We start from the raw sequence: 23,528 nt of genomic DNA, 5'->3' as shown, positions 1-23,528 counted from the left end.
ACGGTAGTAACTGATGCTTTTCTTGAAATTGATTTTTAATTGAAGGATAATTGCTTTACAGAATTTTGTTGTTTTCTGCCAAACTCAACATGAATCAGCCACAGGTAATCATATAACCCCTCCCTTTTGAACCTCCCTCCCACCTCCCTCCCCATCCCATCCCTCTAGTTTGATACAGAGCCTTTGTTTGAGTTTACTGAGCCATACAGCAAATTACCATTGGCTATCTATTTTACATATGGAAATTTAAGATATCTGTTACTCTTTCCATATATCTCACTCTCTCCTCTCCCCATGTCCATAAGTCCATTCTCTATGTCTGTTTCTCCATTGTTGCCCTGTAAATAAATTCTTCAGTACCATTTTTTGAGATTCCATATATAGTCGTTAGAATACGATATTTATCTTTCTCTGATTCACTTCACTCTGTATAATAGGTTCTAGGTTCATCCACCTCATCAGAACTGACTCAAATGTGTTCCTTTCTATGGCTGAGTAATATTCCATTGTGTATATGTACCACAACTTCTTTATTCATTCATCTGTTGATGTATATCTAGATTGCTCACATGTTCTAGCTATTGTAAATAGTGCTGCAATGAACAATGGGATACATGTGTCTTTTTCAATTTTGGTTTTCTTAGGGTACATGCCTAAGAGTGGGATTGCTGAGTCCTATGGTGGCTTTATTCCTTGTTTTTTAAGGTATCTCCATACCATCTTCCATAGTGGGTGTATCAATTTACATTCCCACCAACAGTGCAAGAGTGTTCCCTTTTCTCCACACCTTCTCCAGCATTTATTGTTTGTAGACTTTTTGATGATGGCCATTCTGTTCAGTGTGAGGTGATATGTCATTGTAGTTTTAATTTGAATTTCTCTAATAATGAGCAATGTTGAGCATCTTTTCATGTATTTGTTAGCCATCTGCATGTCTTCTTTGGAGAAATGTCTGTTTAGGTCTTTTTCCCACTTTTTGATTGGGTTGTTTGTTTTTCTGACATTGAGTTGTATGAGCTGCTGGTATATTTTGGAAATTAATCCTTTTCAGTTGTTTCATTTGTCTATTATTTTCTCCCATTCTGAAGGTTGAATTTGCACCCTGTTGTGCAAAAGCTTTTAAATTTAATCAGATCCCACTTGTTTACTTTTGTTTTTATTTCCATTACTCTAGGAGGTGGATCATAGAGGATCTTACTCTGATTTATGTCATCAAGTGTTCTGCCTGTTTTCCTATAAAAGTTTTATAGTTTCTGGTCTTACATTTATATCTTTATTACATTTTGAGTTTATCTTTGTGTATGGTGTTAGGAAGTGTTCTAATTTCATTCTTCTACATGTAGCTGCCCAGCACCATTTATTGAAGAGGCTGTCTTTGCCCCCTTGTATATTCTTGCCTCCTTTGTTGAAAATAAGGTACCCATAGGTGCATGGGTTTATTTCTGGGCTTTCTATCTTGTCTCATTGGTCTATATTTCTGCTTTTGTACCAGTACCATACTGTCTTGATGACTGTAGCTTTGTAGTATAATCTGAAATCAGGAAGGTTGATTCCTCCATCTCTATTCTTGTTTCTCAAGACAGCTTTGTTTACTCAGGGTCTTTTGTGTTTCCATATGAATTGTGAAATTTTTTGTTCGAGTTCTGTGAAAGCTGCATTGGTAATTTGATAGGGATCACATTGAATCTGTAGATTGAATATGTAGATAAAGACAGGTGAGCTTACCTTCAGAGTACTCAGAGGTTGTTCCTCAGCCCAGGCCTGGTGCAGTTTCACCCCTGGGTTCTCATGGGAAGCTATAGGGACACAAAATAGACTCCAGGACACAGGTGAGGCTGCTCACAAATCACTCAATATTTTGTTTGTTTGATGGGGACATGGGGTGGAGTGTATGCATGAGGGAGGTTAGTAACTATGAACTGAGTTGCTGTTGAATCATCCTCTTTCCTGAATGAAGGTGAGCATAGGAGTGGTGCAGGAAAGAAAGGAAAGAAACCTTCTGCATTTTAACTAGAGGTAACCTAACCGTTTGGGAAAAAAGAAACACTAAAATGGATGCCAGCTTTCAATGACAGAGACCCATGATCCTCCTGCCTGTTTAGAGCTTCTGCTAAATTTCTCGTTTTCTGGATTTTTTCCTAGATCACTGCCTCCCCAGGATCCACAGTTATATCTATTGTACTTAACAAGTCTTCTATGAGACTCTGTTCTTTATAAAAAGCAAACTCTGTTAGAGAACTGAATTCAAATCTACCTTTCCAAATAGCTGTTATCATTCATGTGATATTTTTTCCCAGTCTTTATTTGCCAAACAAAGTTTGCATGGCTACTGAGCCAGTGGCTGTCCACACTTACAGAAGTCATATATTTTTGGGACACCTCATTATGGAGAGATACCATGAGTTGAATGCTGACTGTCTCTGACCAAGCTGTGAAGAGGTTTACAACAAAAGTCATGGTCATTAGACTAACTATCAAGTTAGCTATCAAGTTCCACTGTGAGATCTATTTGACACCTTCCCTTGAGTGTGTGATACAGGGTTTAATCAATGTTAGGCTTATGTTAATGTCACCAAATACAACAAAATATCTCCCTCATGATAATCTGCTTTTGTCCTTGTTTAAGGAATGACTGTAGCACCAATAGATATGACCTACAATGCCTACGCAATGCCACACAACTCTCAGAATCTGTGAGCTGACCAGGAGGATATGAGTCCTGAGGGGTCTTCACACTAATAATTGTGCCAAAGTTGGCTGTTATCTGTCTATGCTTGCCCTGGATCCTGTGACCACTCAGCCTACTTTATAATGATCAGCACGGTTTGGACCTCTGGAGCTGCTAGTATGTCCAGGCATAAACATAGATGCAGGGACCCCCTTGCTCCATGACTAGGATTTCAAGGCTGAGTGATAAGTTCAGATCAGGGGTCCAGATCAGACAGACTGGGACTACCCCGAGGTTCTCAGTTTGGCTTTTCCAATTAGGAGGTCAAGAGCTTGGGCCATTTTTTAGCAGCATCTCCATCTGAGGAAAATGAATATTAACCAAACTTGAGGAATGGCTGAGTTGAGGAAAGAATAAAGTAATGTGTAGCCAGGGTGCAGTGTGATGAGAAGTGTTTAGAAAGTTCTCAGTTGACTTGTGCTGTGTAAGAGGGAAACATGTCCTGAGGAAACACACACATACAGAGCTTCAAAGTCACAGCACATGGGCCCACACATGGGCCCCTAACTCTGATTCACACAAACCAGCATCGTCTAAATGATGTAGTTATTCCCAGGGACGATAGAACACAGACACTGTTTTTTCCTGGAAGATCAGTCTCTTCTCTGCACCCCCAGCCCTCACCCCCATAGGAATCCAGGATCAGGGCACCTCTCGAACCAGAGCTGGCAAGAGAACCCCACCTTCCTCAGCTAGATTGTTCCTCAGACGAAAGACGTTCCCTGAATACTCACTGTGTTCATAGGCTGCTTCACATGCCTGTGAGTAGAGAGAAGAAAAGAGTGTAAGGGTTTCAACATCTTGAGTACCGTTCATTCAGGTCTTTCATTCTCATTTTGTTCTCATAAAACCAAGTGGGAAAGTGTTGTTGAGTCCATAGCTCCAAAAGAAAACATAGAGGACATCTGTGGGGAAGGCTGGAGCTTTTTCTAGAAGATCTCTCCAGCCCTTTTTGACCAACAATTACAAAATTTTATTTCAAGAAGGAACAATTTCTGCTGAGGAAACTGTTCCTGACTACAGTTTTAAATTTATGTTACCATTTTTGAAAAATTTCCTTTTGAGTAAGTTATCTGCTGGGTAAGACTCAACATTCATCCATCAAATTAAAACCTATATATACCAGTTGTCTTGAACATTTTGAAACTTTATCTGAATTCAGCTAAAAAAATAAAGTAAATGTAAAGTAATTAGCCCCCAAATAAAATAAATAAATTTATTAAAAAAAAAAGAGAGAGAAAAAAATAAAGTCTTACAGTTAAAAAAAATAAATAAATAAAGTCATGAAGCAAAGGTTTTATCTCAGATAAATAAGGGGCACTTACCACAGAGGTGGGCAGAGCCTCTTCCTCCAACTTTGAATTGGATACCTCCTCCAGCTGGTTGTCAGGGAGCTCTAGGAGGACATAGAGGAATTGTCAGGACATCTGTGATGCTGATCGGGAAGGAGTTGTTAATGCAGACATGTGGGGGGATTGTATGGATGTGGGTGGTTAATAAGTGTGGGCTGAGATCTGTTGGACAACCCTCCTCATGGGTAGAGGAAGGCTAAGGAGATGAACATTTCACAAATGAGTCAGAGAGCCTTTAACGTTCTAGCTGAGGGGACCCTGATTGACTTGTAATTGTCAGTCTGACGAAGGGAAACACTAAAAATCACACTATGCTTTGTAGTAGAGCCTGAAGTCAGGCAGGTTGATTCCTCCAGTTCCACAGTCATCAAGACAGTATGGTACTGGCACAAAGATAGAAATATAGATCAATGGAACAAAATAGAAAGCCCAGAGATAAACCCACGCACATGTGGACACCTTATCTTCGACAAAGGAGGCAAGAATATACAATGGAGAAAAGACAATCTCTTTAACAAGTGGTGCTGGGAAAACTGGTCAACCACTTGTAAAAGAATGAAACTAGAACACTTCCTAACACCGTACACAAAAATAAACTCAAAATGGATTAAAGATCTAAACGTAAGACCAGAAACAATAAAACTCCTAGAGGAAAACATAGGCAAAACACTCTCCGACATAAATCACAGCAGGATCCTCCATGACCCACCTCCCAGAATATTGGAAATAAAAGCAAAAATAAACAAATGGGACCTAATTAAAATTAAAAGCTTTTGCACAACAAAGGAAACTATAAACAAGGTGAAAAGACAGCCTTCAGAATGGGAGAAAATAATAGCAAACGAAGCAACAGACAAACAATTAATCTCAAAAATATACAAGCAACTTCTGAAGCTGAATTCCAGAAAAATAAACGACCCAATCAAAAAATGGGCCAAAGAACTAAACAGACATTTCTCCAAAGAAGACATACAGATGGCTAACAAACACATGAAAAGATGCTCAACATCACTCATTATTAGAGAAATGCAAATCAAAACCACAATGAGGTATCATTTCACACCAGTCAGAATGGCTGCTATCCAAAAGTCTACAAGCAATAAATGCTGGAGAGGGTGTGGAGAAAAGGGAACCCTCTTACACTGTTGGTGGGAATGCAAACTAGTACAGCCACTATGGAGAACAGTGTGGAGATTCCTTAAAAAACTGGGAATAGAACTGCCATATGACCCAGCAATCCCACTGCTGGGCATATACACCGAGGAAACCAGAATTGAAAGAGACGCGTGTACCCCAATGTTCATCGCAGCACTGTTTACAATAGCCAGGACATGGAAGCAACCTAGATGTCCATCAGCAGACGAACGGATAAGGAAGCTGTGGTACATATACACAATGGAATATTACTCAGCCATTAAAAAAAATACATTTGAATCGGTTCTACTGAGATGGATGAAACTGGAGCCCATTATACAGAGTGAAGTAAGCCAGAAAGAAAAACAACAATACAGTATACTAATGCATATATATGGAATTTGAAAGATGGTAACGATAACCCTATATGCGAGACAGAATAAGAGACACAGATGCATGGAACAATTTTATGGACTGTGTGGGAGAAGGTGAGGGTGGGACGTTCTGGGAGAATAGCATTGAAACATGTATATTATCATATGTGAAACAGAACACCATTCCATGTTCGATGCATGTGACAAGGGCTCAGGGCCGGGGCAATGGGATGATCCAGAAGGATGGGATGGGGAGGGAGGTGGGTGGGGGGTCCAGGAAGGGGAACACATGTAAACCCATGGCTGATTCATGTCAATGTATGGCAAAAACTATTACAATATTGTAAAGTAATTAGCCCCCAACTAAAATAAATTAAAAAAAAAAAAAATCACACTATGCTCCAGTAGTCATGTACATTTGTGAGACTTGGACCATAAAGAAGGCTGAGTGCCAAAGAATTGATGCTTTAGAACAGTGGTGCTGAAGAGACTCTTGAGAGTCCCTTGGACAACAATGAGATCAAACAAGTTAATCCTAAAGGAAATCAACCCTGAATATTCATTAGAAGGACTGATACTGAAGCTTCAATACTTTGGCAACCTGATGTGAAGGACAGACTCACTGAAAAAGCCCTGATGCTGGGAAAGATTGAGGACAGGAGGAAAAGGAGGGGTCACAGAGGATGAGATGATTGGATGGCATCATCGACTTAATGGACGTGAATTTGAGCAAACTCCAGGAGATAGTGAAGGACAGGGTAGCCTGGTGTGCTGCTGTCCATGGGCTCACAAACAGTCAGACACAACTTAGCAGTTGAGCATTGTGATCAAAGATACATTGTATTTATTATTTTCATAACTTTTAATAATTAAAAAGTTATGTAGCATTTTCTATATTCACGATGCTGTGTACTTATCAACACCATATACATCTAAATCTTTTTCATCAGATCCAATATAACCTCTGTACCTATTAAGTCATAATCCACCTTCCCTCTTGCCACCTGGCTTTGTTAATTTCTATTTCCAGTTTCTGTGTGTTTGCCTGTTCTATGTACATTAAACCAGTGGAATCATACAATATTTGTCTTTCTGTGCCTGCTTGTTTCACTAGCCACTTTTTTCAATTATACAGTAATTGTTGTATTCTTTCAATAATACATTTTTGTATTATTTGGTCCTGTAGTATATTTCAATCCTTAATTCATTTTTATGGCTGAATAGTACCCTATTATGAGTATATATATATTTCTTTTATCCATTCATCACATGATGGTCTTTGGGTTGTTTCTATCATGTGAGTACTAATAATATACTGTGAACAGTAGTGTAGGGATTTCTGTATGGTACCATAATGGTGATAAATAATATTGTGAGTATTTAAAATATCATTGAGTGTAACAATAAAAACTGTGAATCTAAGGTGAACTATGGATTTTTAATTGTTAAAAATATATTATCTCACTAATTGTAATAAACCTTCCACACATGTGTTATCTCTGAGTAACATATGATAGCTGAAACTGAAGGGCTAGGATATAGGAATTTTCTGTACTATTTTTACAAGTTTTATGTCAATGTAATCCTGTTCTATATAAAGTCTAATAATTTAAAGAAATCTTGAAATATGGCTTCAGGAAGGAACATATCACAGCTAATGTTAAAAAGTTAGCTAATGTCCAAACCATAGCTAGAGACTATCTTCACTCTTAAACATGAATCAGATGTTGAAGTTAAAACGCATCTTTCTTTCCACAGATAAAACAGTCTCAACTGATGTAGTAAGTTTCAATTTGAACACATGAAACATGTAAACCCATGGCAGATTCATGTCAATGTATGGCAAAAACTATTGCAATGTTGTGAAGTGATTGGCCCCCAACTAAAATAAATAAATTTATAAAAAAAAAAAAAAAAGAACATTGCTTAATATTTCAGTTTTTTATTAAATATGAGGCACTGAACACACTAGAATAATTACTCTTGCGTCAAATTAATGAGAAAATTTTCATGGTACCTTCAACTGGGTCAGTTATAGGATGCACCCTATTTCGTGGCCAACCATGAAACCTCATCACCCGGGTGGAGGATGATGCTCTTGAACCACTGAGCGATGTTTCTTCCTGTATTCTGGGTGAAGCATCCTGGGAAATGCATTATAATGGAGACAGCTGTTGACACCTTGCTGGCACAAGACCACATGGAAACTAATAATAATTGATCCACAATTCAATCCTCTGGTCCCCTTCCTCAGCAGATGCCTAGCAGGACCTCCTGATCCAAGGTGGAATTAGGAAAATATGTAGTTTTATGTATACTGAAAACACCCAACAGACTAGCTGTGCAGACAAATATCTCTATTTAACTGAGACATAGAAGCTCATCACAGCATAGGGACCATGCCTGATGGGCTGGATTCAATCCCATTTTGGAAAAGCAGATATTTGGGGAACACATATAGATCCCTCTTTACTTCAGTTCCCTGTCCTGAGTTGGAAATATATTAATATGGCCTATTTTTAATATTATGAGGCCAAGAATGATTCCGTTCAGTTCATTTCGACCGCTCAGTCATGTCCGACTCTTTGCAACCCCATGAATCGCAGCACACCAGGCCTCCCTGTCCATCACCAACTCCTAGAGGCTACCCAAACCCATGTCTATTGAGTCGGTGACACCATCCAGCCATCTCATCCTCTGTCGTCCTCTTCTCCACCTGCCCCCAATCCTTCCCAGCATTAGGGACTTTTCCAATGAGTCAGCTCTTCGCATGAGGTGGCCAAAGTATAGGAGTTTCAGCTTCAACATCAGTCCTTCCAATGAACACCCAGGACTTATCTCCTTTAGGATGGACTGGTTGGATCTCCTTGCAGTCCAAGGGACTCTCAAGAGTCTTCTCCAACACCACAGTTCAAAAGCATCAATTCTTCAGTGCTCAGCTTTCTTCATCATCCAACTCTCACATCCATACATGACTACTGGAAAAACCATAGCCTTGACTAGACGGACCTTTGTTGGCAAAGTAATGTCTCCACTTTTAAATATGCTATCTAGGATGGTCATAACTTTCCTTCCAAGGAGTAAGCATCTTTTAATTTCATGGCTGCAATCAACATCTGCAGTGATTTTGGAACCCCCCAAAATAAAGTCTGACACTGTTTCCACTGTTTCCCCATCTATTTCCCATGAAGTGATGAGACCAGAACCCATGATCTTAGATTTCTGAACGTTGAGCTTTAAGACAACTTTTTCACTCTCCTCTTTCACTGTCATTAAGAGGCTCTTTAGTTCTTTTTTGAATGATTAAGTACAGTTAAAGTATTAGAAAAATAAACGAGGGACATCCCTGGCAGTCCAGTGGTTGAGAATCTACCTTGCAATGCATGGATGGGGATTTGATTTCTGGTCAGGGAATTAAGATCCCACACATGGCTTGCAGCAACTAAGCCCAGATGTTGCATCTACTGAGCCCAAGCACCAAAACTAGAGAGGCAGTGCCCTGCAATGAAAGATCTGCATGATGCAACAAAGATCCCATGTGCCACAACTAAGACCCAACTCAGACAAAAAAATAAATAGATAGACAAATATATAAATAGAAAAATAAAGCACTGGTGGTTCATAAATGTTCCATAAGTGTTCAATCTTGAATGATGGCAAGAATAATGTGGACATTTAGCAGTGGTTGAAAGCAGAGAGGGCATTTGGATGGCCCCAAGTAAGTGGGGATGGAACTTTACTCCAGCTTTTTCACAGAAACAAGGCTTTACAGCTCATGCAGAGTATCTATGATTACCTCCTCTGACACCCAGCCCTGTTGGGGAAGAAGGGGGAACAAAGTGGGGGCTGTAACCCATATGGTACATTGGAGGCTATTGAATTTAGAGAGGTCAAGTGACTTTCCAAGAGTCATGCAATGATGAATGCCCCTATCTCTCAAATTCTCCTGCACCTAGTTTTCTGTGGATGAGAGCTGATGCCCTGGAGAAGATGCCTCAGCCTAAAAAAGAGCTCAAATCCTCCTTCCACCATTTGTCTCTATATTTCAATTCCTGATCCAAAATACAAGCTTCTTCTGAGCAAAGTCCCCCACAAAGACCACAGGATTCCAACTCTGTCCATCCTCCACAGACTCTTCACATGGTCAACTGTGTCACAACAGCCTTTTTAATGCCCAGGTCACCTTGCTGAGTGGCCAGTGGTCTGTTTGGCTGTCAATTTGTCTCAGAGCCCAGGACTTTCTAAACCAAATGTCACATGGTGGCTCTACCAAGAATTAGCTTCCCTTCCACTGACCAAGTCTGGATGAGCAGTTAATGTGCGTTAACTGGGGAGGTGGCCATCTGTGCTGGCCTTTGGTGGCTTAATTAAGTCTGTGATTCTGAAAATCTCAGAGCTGAACTGAGAACTGATTTGAGCAGTCTGGACCAAGTGTTAGCTAAGAATGGGCAGGAGCTCAAGTCTTTCCTCACTAACATTCTGACTCTATTAACTCCTCATCATATTCTAGACCCTGTAGTGGAAGACAACAGAGCCCCGTATTCTTTTTGAAAGTCATCTCCATACTCACAGCCTGGAGACTGCACCCCAAGATTCTCCTTGAGAATCAACAGACAGACCCTCCTTCCCTCAATGACCAAAAGTTCATTTTACTAACCCAACAGCACTGCCCTGTCTCATCAAACTCCCTGGGAACAACCTAACAGTGATCCTGCCTACAACCACCCAAGGAAATACCCAAACAACATAAACCACTCACAAAATCTCTTGACATTATTATAGAAATGGAAAAAAAATCCCAAAATACTAATATTTATATAACCCAGAGGAAACCCAAAGGAAAAAAAAAACAAAACCAATCTTGAGGGCAAAGATCAATGGGGCCTTAAGGCTTCCTGATTTCAAAACACATAAGAATGCCACAACAGTCAAAACAGTGTTCTACCAGCAACAAAACAGGAAGAGAGACCAATGAACCATAAGAAAGGAATCTCAAATAAATTGACACATGTGTGGCCAAATGATCTTTGCCAAGGTTCTAAAATTACCAAGGAAAAAAAGGATAGTCTCTTCAACAATCAACAGAAAGACAATCTATAGAATGAGAGGAAGTATCTGCAAACTTTGAATAAAGGATCAGTTCAGTTCAGTCACTCAGTCGTGTCTGACTCTTTGCGACTCCATGAATTGCAGCACGCCAGGCCTCTCTGTCCATCACCAACTCCCGGAGTCTACCCAAACCCAGGTCCATCGAGTCGGTGATGCCATCCAACCATCTCATCCTCTGTCGTCCCCTTCTCCTCCCGCCCCCAATCCTACCCAGCATTAGGGTCTTTTCCAATGAGTCAGCCCTTCGCATGAGGGGCCAAAGTATTGGAGTTTCAGCTTCAACATCAGTCCTTCCAATGAACACCCAGGATTGATCTCTTTTAGGATGGATTGATTAGATCTCCTTGCAGTCCAAGGGACTCTCAATAGTCTTCTCCAACACCACAGTTCAAAAACATCAATTCTTCGGCGCTCAGCTTTCTTCACCGTCCAACTCTCACATAGATACAAATCCAGAATATATAAGAAGGTACTACAACTTAACTTCAAAACAACAGCAGGCAAAATAACTGAGTTTAAAAAATGTGTAAAAAGCTTCAATATCATTTCTTCATAGAAATGATCAATATACATAAGAAAAGTGCCTAACATCACTAAGTATCAGGGAAATGGAAATCAAGTCAAAAAGAGCTATCACTTTTCAGGATATGTATTATAAAAGGAAAATAACAGATGTTAGCAAGGATATAGATAAGTGGAACTTTTGTGCCCTGTTGCTTGGAATGGAAAATGGCATAGCCATTATGCAACAGTTTGGAAGTCCCTCAAAAAATTAAGAGACTTATCATAAAATCTAGCAATAATTTATTTGAGTTTATGTACAAAGGAGATAAAACTAGAATATCCAGGAGATACCTACAATCTCATATCCATTGCCACATTGTACACAACAACCAATATAGAGGAACTGCCCAGTGTCCACAGGTAGATAAATTAATAAAAAAAATATGGTGTATGCATACACTGGAGTGTGATTCAGTCTTTAAAAATGAAGGCAATCTTGTCACTTGAAATAATTAATGAAGCAGGAGGATATTGGTAAGACTGAAATTAGCCAGTCACAGGAAGACAAACACTGCTCGATTCCATTTACCTGAGGTATCCAAAGGAAAACTCAGAGAAGCAGAAAGTAGAATGGTGGCTCCAAGAGCTGGAAGGAGGTTGACACAGGGAGGGTCTGTTCAATGATTATACAATTTTAATAGAAAGATGGAAAAGTTCTAGAGCTGTGCTGAACAACAGGGTGGATTGAGTTAACAGGACTGACTAGACATTTCAAAATTTAAGAGGCAAAGCTGGACTGAACTTCCTGCATCTATGTCTGGAGGCTCCTTCTTTGTCAGACTCCTCCAGAACTGGGTGTGGTGTGTGGGTACCACCAGGGGCTCCCTGCAGAAGGAAGGAGCCTCCCCAGTACTGGGGGCCATGGGTGAAGGGGGAGGATTCATTTGGAGCCTCTAATAGGAAAGAATTTGAGTGAGGGAAGTGGCAGAGTGATGAATCATGACCAATCAAAACTTTATAAGGCCTACTAAGAGATGAGATTTACTATTAAATGAAAGTGTGATTGACACAATAAGGGGGATTCTGAAACAGTTTTGCTCATTAACACTCCTGTAAGGCTTCCTTTGTGGCTGAGTGGTTAAGAATCTACCTGCCAATCCAAAAGATACAGGCTGGATCCCTGGTCTGGAATGATTTCACATGCCCCAGAGCATGAAAGCCAGTGCACCACAATGACTGAGCCCATGCTCTAGAGCCCAAAAGCTGTAACTACTGAGCCTACGTGCCAAAACTATTGAAGCCCAAGAGCCCTAGAAGCCATGCTCTGCAACAAAAGAAGTCATGGAAGTGAGAAGCCTACACTCCATAACTGGAGTTGCCCTGGCTTTCCACAAGTAAAGAAAAGCTTGTGCAATAATGAAGACCCAGCATAGCCAATTAAAAAAAATTAATACAAATTAAAAAGAATCTTGTAAACATTTCCCTGGGGAGTGATGGGATTTGTCTTCCAGGTTAAAGGATTTCACTTGGTATAATATCAAGCATACAGTGAATGTATATACTTTAATTCTTATATAGATACTCATTCATAGTGCAATGGTGATGTGAATTTTGGGTGGGAAGTTGACACCAGTAACAGTGATGTTTAGGGTAACATAAACTGAGGAAAACACAACACACAAAAAATCACACACACACACAAAGAATCACTCTACTCTTTACACATAGAGACATACCTAGTTCCATGGACACAAACCTACACTATTAACCATAATACAGCTTTTTCCTGGAACTACAGTAATCCTCCACATTATTCTACTTATAAGCTACTTTCTATCACCAGGGCCTCTATACTCATTCCCAGAAGGAATTTAGAATCAATTTGGCCTCTACACTAAAACCAGTGAGAAAGCCCCAACTTTCTCATCTACTAAGTTTTTTCTCCCCAAGTGAATGATTCTAGAAAACAATCTCACTTTCACATACTGAAACGGCCACCTGCAAGTACAGAAGACACTATGAGGATAATATCATACTGATGCACAATCTTTGTTCATTTGGAGAGAATAGAAAACCTGATGAGGAGCAGTGGTGGAGTCCAGGGAACCCAACAAGATCAAAGCACTGGTACTCAGGATGAAAGGCAAGACCTTTGCCAGGAGGATGGAACTTCCAAGTCCATTTGGGTTGCAAATTGCAGAATTCTTTTCCTAGAGAAAAGGCTACTGCAGGAGAGAGAATGCTGTACCCTATAGGGTGTAATGGATGCTAACAATTTTAATATCCTGCAGACTGAGGCATCCTGAGTTGGTAATCAGACTCTCACTCTACATATCTCAACCAACGGAATTGTCTCTATCTGGAATAAATACCCTCAAAGACTCATAACTTAATTCTACTGAAAGAGAAATGAAACAGTAATTCTATCTCAGATCAGAAGAAGAAAAAAAAAAAAAAGAAAAAACAGCTTGCCTTGGATAAACACCCAGTCTCTTCTGTCTTGTCACAAGGTGGGTTGACTGGCAGGTCCTCAGTGAGGTCTAGAGGGGCAGAGAGTAGCTGTTAGAACACTGGTGAGTCTGCTCAGGAATCACTCAGGGGATTTTCTCTTTGTGTGGACATGGGGTGGTGTGTATGGATGTGAGAGTTTAATAAGCATGGGCTGAACTTGTGTTCATCCATCCTCTTTGGAGGAGGAAAGAAAGTAGAGGAGGAAGGAAATGAAAACAGAGCTTTGGCTTTCTAGCTAAGAGGAACCTAATCAACACGAACTACTCTATCTCAAAAAAAAGGAAAACTCTAAAATGTGTGTACTTTTCACCGAAAGAAACCCATGACTCCTACTGCTTCTTTTGAGCCCCTGCTAAATTGCCACTGTCTCTTGATTTTTCCCAGATCACTCTTTATCTAGGATCCACAGTTGCTGCTACTACATCATGTTTTCTATGGGACTTTGTACTTGATTAAAAGTGAACTCTTAGAGGACTGAATTCAGGCCTGGGCAATGTATGCTATTCTATTAATTCACTGATCACTTGTCTTAAAGAAAATAAAAAAAAACAAACAAACAAGATTTGATAATACTGAAATCCCACCATTTAAATATAGCCACTATCAATAATACTATATTTTTGTATAAATATTTGTTTTCTATACAGCCTGTGCATGTCTTCTGAGTCAGTTGCTGTCCATTCTCACAAGGACCATATGTTTATTTGAACAGCTGATTAGAGAAAGCACAGAGTAAGCATTAACCATCTCTAAACCAACCAGGTAGGAGATTTTCAGCAAGAGTCATGGTCATGGTCACCAGGCTAACAATCAAGTTTTACTTTGAGTTCTTAGTTGCCACTGTCCCTTGGGTGTGCACTACAGGATTTCACCAAGCGACAGGCTTATGGCAATGCTACCCAATACAATAACACGTCTTCCTGATTCTGATCTGTTTGTGCCTAGTTTAAGCTCTGACACCTGCACTGATGGATGTGACCTGTATTGTCTACATGAAGCTACACAACTCTCTGTGAGTTGACAAAAGAATGAGGATCCAGAGGTAACTTTCACACTAATGACCGTGCCGAAGTCAACCATTAATCCCCCCAGTAGCTGCCCTGGGTTCTGTGACCACAGGGGCCACCTTATAATGAAGGGCAGGGTGTGGAACTCTGGAGCGGATAGCACTTCCAGGCATGGACATGGAGCAGGGACCCCTTGCTCCATGACTGAGGATCACTCGTCTCACTGACAAAGGCAGGTCAGGAATCCAGAGCATCTGCACTCAGACCCAGCCCTGGATTTTCAGTTTGTCTTTTCCACTTAAGAGATCAAAAGCTAAGAACATCGATCTCTGTACCATCTCCAGCCAACTAAAGGGAGCACAAATTAAACCTGAGAAAGAGTTATGTTGAAGGCATAAGAGGGAATGCACAGAGTGTGTGCAGTGGTGATAAGATTTTTTGCAAAGAAAATTGATGGGTTTATTGTCTAGTAGCAAATATCTCCTGAGAAAATACACAGACAGGCAGATTTACAATCACACTATGTGAGTTCAGCCCATCCCCAACCTCCAAACACCCTCATTCACAAAATCCCACACCATCTAAATGATGAAGTTGCTTCTGGAGACACTGGGGCAAGCACTTTTTCCTGGGATATCAATCTCTTGCTCTGTATCCCCAGACCTCACCACCTGTAGGAACCCAAATTCAGGGCTCCTCTCTAACTAGAGGTGGCAAAGAGCCCCACCTTCATAATTTTGAAGGTATCTGAGCAGAGGGATGTAGATATTTGTATATGAAGCAATCTCTTTGGCTGTTCCATGCACCTATGTTTAGAGAGAAGAAAACAGTGTGAGGGTGTCAGCATCTTGTGTTCTCTGCACTAAGTCTTCTGTGATCTTATTTTTGTCCTCAGAAAACTAAAATTCTTTAAGTCAGTGGCTCCAAAAGAAGACAGAGAAGACCCCCTGTTGAAAAGGCTGGCCTATTTCACATAAGATCTCTCAGTATCACTTTGATCAAACATTATAAAATTCTTTTTCAAGAAGAAAAAATTTCTGCTAAGGAAAGTACTTACTATTATACAGTAGTAACTGATGTTGTCTTTTTTACATGTCCTTTTGAATCAGGTCTGTGTTGATAATAGATTTACCCTCAATATTCCCCCAACCAAGTAAATTTTACATATCAGTGATAACATACATTGTCAGACTACTATAATTGTATTTGACTGAATAAAAAAGAAAGAAGTGAAGCAAGGGTCTCATCCCAGATAAAGACATGTGATCTTACCTTCAGGGTACTCAGCTCTCCTTCCTCATTCCAGCCTGGGGGGAGTTCCTCCACCAGGTCCTCCTGGGGAACTAGTGAGACACAAAGTAGCTGTCAGGACACTGGTGAGGCTGCTCACCAATCCCTCAGTGTTTTGTTTTTCTTTTTTTTTGATGGGAACATGGGGTGGTGTGTATGCACGTGGGAGGTTAGTAACTATGTACTGAGCTGCGGTTGAATCATTCTCTTTGCTGGATAAAGGAGAGCAAAGGACAGGAGCAGGAAAGAAATGAAATAAAACTTCTGCATTTTAACTAATGATAACCTAACCAATGGGGAAAAAAGAAACACCAAAATGCATGCCAGCTTTCAAAGACAGAGACCCATGACCCTTCTGTCTGTGTAGAGCTTCTGGTAAATCACCCCTGTCTTCTGGATTTCTTCCCAGATCACTGCCTCCCCAGGATCCACAGTTACAGCTACTGTACTTACCAAGTCTTCTTTGACACTTTGTTCTTGATTAAAAGCAAACTCTGTTAGGGACTGAATTCAGTCTAATAGCTATTTGAAATAGCTATTATCAATCAGGTGGTATTTTTTTCCCAGTCTTCATTTTCCAAACAATGTTTGCACGTCCACTGAGTCAGTGGCTGTCCACAATCACAGAAGTGATACATTTAGTGGGACAGTTCATTATGGAGAGGAAGCATAGGGTGAATGCTAACTGTCTCTGACCCAGCTATGCAGGAGATTTATAAGAGCCATGGTCACTAGACTAACTATCAAGTTCCACTGTGAGATTTATTTGATACCTTCCCTTGAGTGTGTCAGAGGATGAAATGGTTGGATGTCATCACCAACCCCACGGACATGAGTTTGAGCAAGCTCCCACAATTGGTGATGGACAGGGAAGCCTGGTGTGCTGCAGCCCATGGGGTCACAAAGAGTCAGGCACGACTGAGCGACTGAACTGAACTGACTAACTTGAGTGTGTACTACAGGGTTTAATCGATGTAAGGCTTATGGTAATGTCACCCAGTACAATCAAATATCTCCCTAATCATTATCTGCTTTTGTCCTCGTTTAAGCAATGACAGTAGCACCAACACATATAACCTACAGTGTCTACACAAGGCCACACAACTCTCCGGATCTGTGAGCTGACCAGGAGGATGCGAGTCCCAAGGTACCTTTCATACTAATGACTGTGCCAAAGTTGGCTGTTAATCCACCTTTGATTGCCCTGGGTTCCTTGACCACTGAGCCCACCTTATAATGATGGGCAGGATTTGGACCCTTGGACCTGCTAGTAATTCCATGCATGGACATAGATGTAGGGACACCCTTGATTCATGAATGAGAATCCCATGGCTGAGTGATAAGCACTGGAATCATACAATATTTGTCTTTATATGCCTGCCTTATTTCACTAGCTATAATATATTTTTGTATTATTTGGTCCATCCATTTGTAGCATATTTCAATCCTTAATTCATTTTTATGGCTGAATAGTATAGCATTATGAGTATATATCATATTTCATTTATCATTTCATTCCATGACAGTCTTTGGGTTGTTTCTATCATTTGAGTACTAATAATACACTGTGAACATTAGAGTACAGATTTCTGTATGGTACCATAATGGTGATAAATGCTATGCATACTTAAAATAGCATTGAATATAATAAAACAAAATGTGAATTTTAGGTGAACTATGGACTTTTAATTACTAAAAATATATTATCTAACTAATTATAATAAATGTACCATACATATGTTATCTATGAGTAACATATGATAGCTGAAACTGGAGTGATAGGATATAAGAATTTTCTGCATTGTCTGTACAACATTATGTCAATGTAAAGTCTAATAATTTAAAGAAATCTTGAAATATGGCTTCAGGGAGGAACATATCACAACTAATGTTAAAAAGTTAGTTAATGTCCAAATCATAGCTAGAGACCATCTTCACTCTTAAACATGAACCAGATGTTGAATTTAAAATGCATCTTTCTTTCCATAGTTAAAACAGTACCAACTGATGTAGTAAGTTGCCATTTGAACACATAAAATAGAAGACGAACATTGCTTAATATTTCAGTTTTTTTTCTTAAATATGAGGAATTGCACATGCTACAATAATTATTCATGAGTTAACTTAATGAGAAAATTTCCATGGTACCTTCAACTTGGTCAGTTATAGGGTGCATCTTATTTTGTGACCAACTACCAACCCTGTTCACCCAGCTGGAAGCTGATGTTCTTGACCCCTGATGGATGTTTCTTCTGGCCTTTTGGGTGAAGCATCCTGGGAAATGCATTGTAATGGAGACAGCTGTTGACTTCTTGCTGGCACAAGACCACAGGAAAACTAATAATCATTGATCCACAATTCAATCCTCTGGTCCCCTCCTCACCAGATGCCTAGCAGGGCCTCCTGAATCCAAGGTGGACTTAAGAAGATCTGTGGTTTGATGTGCACTGAAAACATTCAATAGACTGGCTGTGCATATAAACATCTCTATTTAACTGAGATGTAGAAGCTCAGCAGAGCATGGCAACCATGCCTGATGGACCAGATTCAAATCCCATTTAGGAGAAGCAGGTATCTGAAAAAGATATTTGGATCTCTCTTTGCTTCAGTTCCCTGTCCTGACTTGGAGAAATGTTAATATGTCCTATTTTTAGTATTATGAGGCTAAGATTGATTAAGTACAGTTAAAATATTAGAAAAATAAACGAGGGACATCCCTGGCAGTCCAGTGGTTGAGAATCTACCTTGCAATGCACGGATGAGGATTTGATTTCTGGTCAGGGAATTAAGATCCCACACATGGCTTCCAGCAACTAAGCCCACATGTTGCAACTACTGAGCCCAAGCACCACAACTAGAACGGCAGTGCCCTGCAACGAAAGATCTACATGACACAGCAAAGATCCCATGTCCACAACTAAGACCCAATTCAGAGAAATAAATAAATAGATAGATAGACAAATAAATAGAAAAGTAAAGCACTGGTGGTTCATAAATGTTCTATAAGTGTTCAATCTTGAATGATGGCAAGAATAATGTGGACATTTAGCAGTGGTTGAAAGCAGAGAGGGCATTTGGATGGCCCCAAGTAAGTGGGGATGGAACTTTACTCCAGCTTTTTCACAGAAACAAGGCTTTACAGCTCATGCAGAGTATCTATGATTACCTCCTCTGACACCCAGCCCTGTTGGGGAAGAAGGGGGAACAAAGTGGGGGCTGTAACCCATATGGTACATTGGAGGCTATTGAATTTAGAGAGGTCAAGTGACTTTCCAAGAGTCATGCAATGATGAATGCCCCTATCTCTCAAATTCTCCTGCACCTAGTTTTCTGTGGATGAGAGCTGATGCCCTGGAGAAGATGCCTCAGCCTAAAAATGAGCTCAAATCCTCCTTCCACCATTTGTCTCTATATTTCAATTCCTGATCCAAAATACAAGCTTCTTCTGAGCAAAGTCCCCCACAAAGACCACAGGATTCCAACTCTGTCCATCCTCCACAGACTCTTCACATGGTCAACTGTGTCACAACAGCCTTTTTAATGCCCAGGTCACCTTGCTGAGTGGCCAGTGGTCTGTTTGGCTGTCAATTTGTCTCAGAGCCCAGGACTTTCTAAACCAAATGTCACATGGTGGCTCTACCAAGAATTAGCTTCCCTTCCACTGACCAAGTCTGGATGAGCAGTTAATGTGCGTTAACTGGGGAGGTGGCCATCTGTGCTGGCCTTTGGTGGCTTAATTAAGTCTGTGATTCTGAAAATCTCAGAGCTGAACTGAGAACTGATTTGAGCAGTCTGGACCAAGTGTTAGCTAAGAATGGGCAGGAGCTCAAGTCTTTCCTCACTAACATTCTGACTCTATTAACTCCTCATCATATTCTAGACCCTGTAGTGGAAGACAACAGAGCCCCGTATTCTTTTTGAAAGTCATCTCCATACTCACAGCCTGGAGACTGCACCCCAAGATTCTCCTTGAGAATCAACAGACAGACCCTCCTTCCCTCAATGACCAAAAGTTCATTTTACTAACCCAACAGCACTTCCCCATCTAATCAAATCCCCTGGCAACAGCCAAACAGTGATCCTGCCCACATCCACCCATAGAAATCCCACCAGTAAATTCCAGTTTATTTCTTTTATAAAAGTCTTGATTTAAACTTCTAGTACTTGTAGATTTGGGAAGCTACATTTAGAAGGGTTGAGCTATAATTCCCTTTTCCTATAATGTCCATTGTTGCGGAGACCTCACGGTTCTCCTGCTTCAGGAGAGTGTAGAATGTTCTCTGGTAGAGTGTGTACAAAACTGGCACTAGGATATTGTACATTTTTCTAAGTTTAGAAAGATATTTAATGCAGTCAGCTGACAAGAATCAAAAAATATAAATTAAGAAATCAAACAAAACTATAAAATACATTTATAATGCTGTAGGTAAACTAGAGTTATGGAAATGAAAAAGATGAGGAACAAACTTCAGTAAAAATTAACCAGCCTATTTGAAGAAACAGCCTTCAGAGGATGAGTAGGAACCTACCTCCAGAGCAACAGTTCAAACTGCCCATTTTCAGACTCTCAAGGTTGAAGGTGAGTCCTCCTCCCTTGACATCGTATTTGAACCTCTTAGCTCACAAACTGGCACTTGATACAGAATGCGGAATATGCATTACCACGTTACCAAGGTGACAAATCATCACAGAACTTTCAGAGTGAACTGGACTCTGCACAGGATGAGTTCAACTGCTATCATCCAGAAAGTGTGTTTCCATGGACAAATGGGCTTTTCAGAGCAAACATTTTATTTCAGAAACTGAATCCCAGGCTCACAGATTCCTCTCTGATTTAGAAAATAATTTATATGAGAGAAAACTCCCTGCTCCCCAAATATAGTTGTTTATGAACATCTCAGGGTGAAGAGGAACAAGGCTAACACCTTGAGAAAAAAATGAATGCTATTCCTAATATATATATATATATATATAATCTCCTGTCATTTCTAGTATTTCTAAGTCACCAGATGAAATAATTTAAAATATGTTCCAGTTGAAATATAAAGCAGCATCAATTGAAATTCAACTGCAAATTGTCATATTCTCTCTCTAAGCATATACTTATCAAATTATGTAAATCCTTCTCTAATTCTCTACATGTATCACTTCTTTTTCTCTTTATGCACCTAAATATACAGACTTACTTATCTCTCAATTTCTGCCAATTTATTTAATGAATTATCTGTTATTATGTGTTAATCTTGGCTATTCACTGCACAAGTAACAAAAACAAATCACTGTGTTTTCACTTGTAGGTTGGGTGAAAGTGTAGTGATTGCTTTTCTAAATGAGTAATTTTAAACAACCTGAAACCCCAGGATTAAATGTATGTTCTGGGTCATAATTCAACACCTAATCACACACTTCATTCTCATGGTCATGAACACTGGCTATAGGATAAGTGACCAGCCCCCTAAAACATAGAAGTGAAAACTTTAGGAGAAAGATGAAAAGTTGCCCTATTAAAACAAAGTAGGCGCCCTTACAAGGTATGGAATCCTGTACTGTGTGTGTGTGCCTGTGTGTTTAGTTGTATCTGACTCTTTGTGACCCCATGGACTCTGGTCTTCCAGGCTCCTCTGTCCATGGGATTTTCAAGGCAAGAATACTGGAGTGGGTTGCCATTTCCTTTCCATGGGATCTTCCCAACCTGGATGAGACTCTTGTCTCTTGTATCTCCTGCATTGGCAGGTAGATTCTTTACCACTGAGCCATCTGGGAAGCCCAGGTGGAGTACAAATCCTTATCATTGCTGGGAAAAAAAAAAAGTGTGAGTCACTCAATCATGTCAACTCTTTGCATCTCCATGGACCATAGCCAGCTAGTCTCTTCTGTCCATGGGATTCTCCAGGCAAGAATACTGGAGTAGGTAGCTATTGCCTTCTCCAGGGGGTCTTCCCAACCCAGGGATTGAACCTGTGTCTCCTGCACTGCAGGCAGATTCTTTACTCTGTGAGCCAGCAGGGAAGCACTTCATTGCTGAGTCACCTCACCTCCAAGTATCTGAACTAACAGATTAAGTGGGTCCTTGATGAAGTAAAACAATAACTGAGATATGACTAAGAGTGGAAAAAATAGGTAATTTACATTATTCTAAATGAGCAATTTTAGTGCTTCCCAGCTTGATGGAAAATGTGTGTGCCTGTGTATAAATAAGGAAATTGAGGAATAAAATAAAAAGAGAATTAGTGAATGTATTCCTTTTTTTAACAGGATTTTGTTTTTTTTTAATGCATTGAATTTGTTACAATATTGCTTCACTTTTTCTTTATGTTTTCGGATTTCTGGCTTCCAGGCATGGGGGATCTTAGCTCCTGACTAGGGATTGAATCCGAAACCACCCCCATCCCCCGCTTTGGGAGGCAAAATCCTAACCACTAGACAGCCAGGCATGTCCTTAGGAAATGTATTTCAAAATATATTGGAGGAACGTCATTCAAAAGAGGGTAAAGCACAACAGTTCAGACACCCAGTTTTGGAAGGAAATTAGAATGAAGCAGAGGACTCCCCTTCCACCTACCACCTGAGAACAAAGAGTAAATGAGTAAATGTAGGTAAAGCTTTTAGAAAAATGCTTCTCAGAGCATCAGTGTTATCTGGTAGTTTCATCAAAAAATCTGGAAGGAGTAACAGTTGTTACTTCCAGAGACAGCATCTAGAAAGCCATAGAATAGGGAAGGAAGAAAACACTGATTTTAATCAGTGTTCTGTTGTAATCTGTGAATTTCCACAAGTGTGGTTTTCTAGTTGCTTTTACTATAAAATGATTTTATAAACTAACCCCCATGTCATGGCACGTGACACCCACTTTGGTCCCAAGGTGAGGAATTCAGACAGGGCGCAGTGGGGATGGCTCTCTCTGCTCTAGGATGTTGGGATCTCAGGAGAGGAGACTCATCAGTTGGGGTTGACATTAACACTAGGAGCTGGACTCCTCTGGAGGAAACGTCACTGCCACATCTGCAGTGGAAGCTGAGTTTGCTAGAGGAGCTTCAGGAAGCCTCCCCATGAGGCCTGGGCTTCATCCCGGCAGTCAGGACTGCAGAGCTCATTCTTGGTGATGGACGGCTCCAACAAGAGACTGACCTGAGTGGCTCATGGCCTTTTCAAGTTTAACCGTGGACATTACACAGTGTTATTTCCAGGACATCTGACAGTGGTAAGTAAGCCCTCATCACTCTGTATCAACTCTTGTTAAAGGAAAGGGCCTAAACCCACATCTAAGTGGAAATAATATAAAAGAAATTGCATAGGTGTTAAGATTTATACCTGTATATATCAGTTTAAAAATTCTCGATAGTAGCACATGAAAAGGTGCTCAGCATTGCTAATCATCAAGAAAATGCAAATTAAAACACACACACACACACATACACACAATGAAGTATGCAAATAACAAATATTGGTGAGGATATGGAGAAAAAGGAACCCTCCCACACTGTTGGTGGGCATGTAAACTGCAACAGGCACTACAGAA

At 40.2% G+C, this 23,528-nt stretch overlaps 1 protein-coding gene across 1 annotated transcript; it reads right to left on the bottom strand.

Moving 5' to 3' along the window:
• Positions 1 to 629: 629 nt before the first annotated feature.
• On the bottom strand, positions 630 to 20,624 carry LOC145507987 (uncharacterized). The gene is made up of 7 exons (XM_081495550.1): positions 20,539 to 20,624; positions 15,992 to 16,062; positions 15,447 to 15,525; positions 13,674 to 13,741; positions 7,606 to 7,732; positions 4,054 to 4,124; positions 630 to 3,487 (listed from the first exon to the last, which is right to left on the bottom strand). Exons 1-7 carry the CDS (start codon positions 20,564 to 20,566, stop codon positions 3,371 to 3,373), a joined length of 561 nt encoding a protein of 186 aa, XP_081351676.1. The 5' UTR covers positions 20,567 to 20,624; the 3' UTR covers positions 630 to 3,370.
• Positions 20,625 to 23,528: the final 2,904 nt, after the last annotated feature.

The sequence above is a fragment of the Giraffa tippelskirchi genome, chromosome 5, assembly GCF_054371585.1.
Source record: "Giraffa tippelskirchi isolate mGirTip1 chromosome 5, T2T-mGirTip1v1.2.pri, whole genome shotgun sequence".
Classification (NCBI taxonomy): domain Eukaryota; kingdom Metazoa; phylum Chordata; class Mammalia; order Artiodactyla; family Giraffidae; genus Giraffa; species Giraffa tippelskirchi.
The sequence above is the reverse complement of the archived record's forward strand: the minus strand, read 5'-3'. Positions and strand labels throughout refer to the sequence as shown.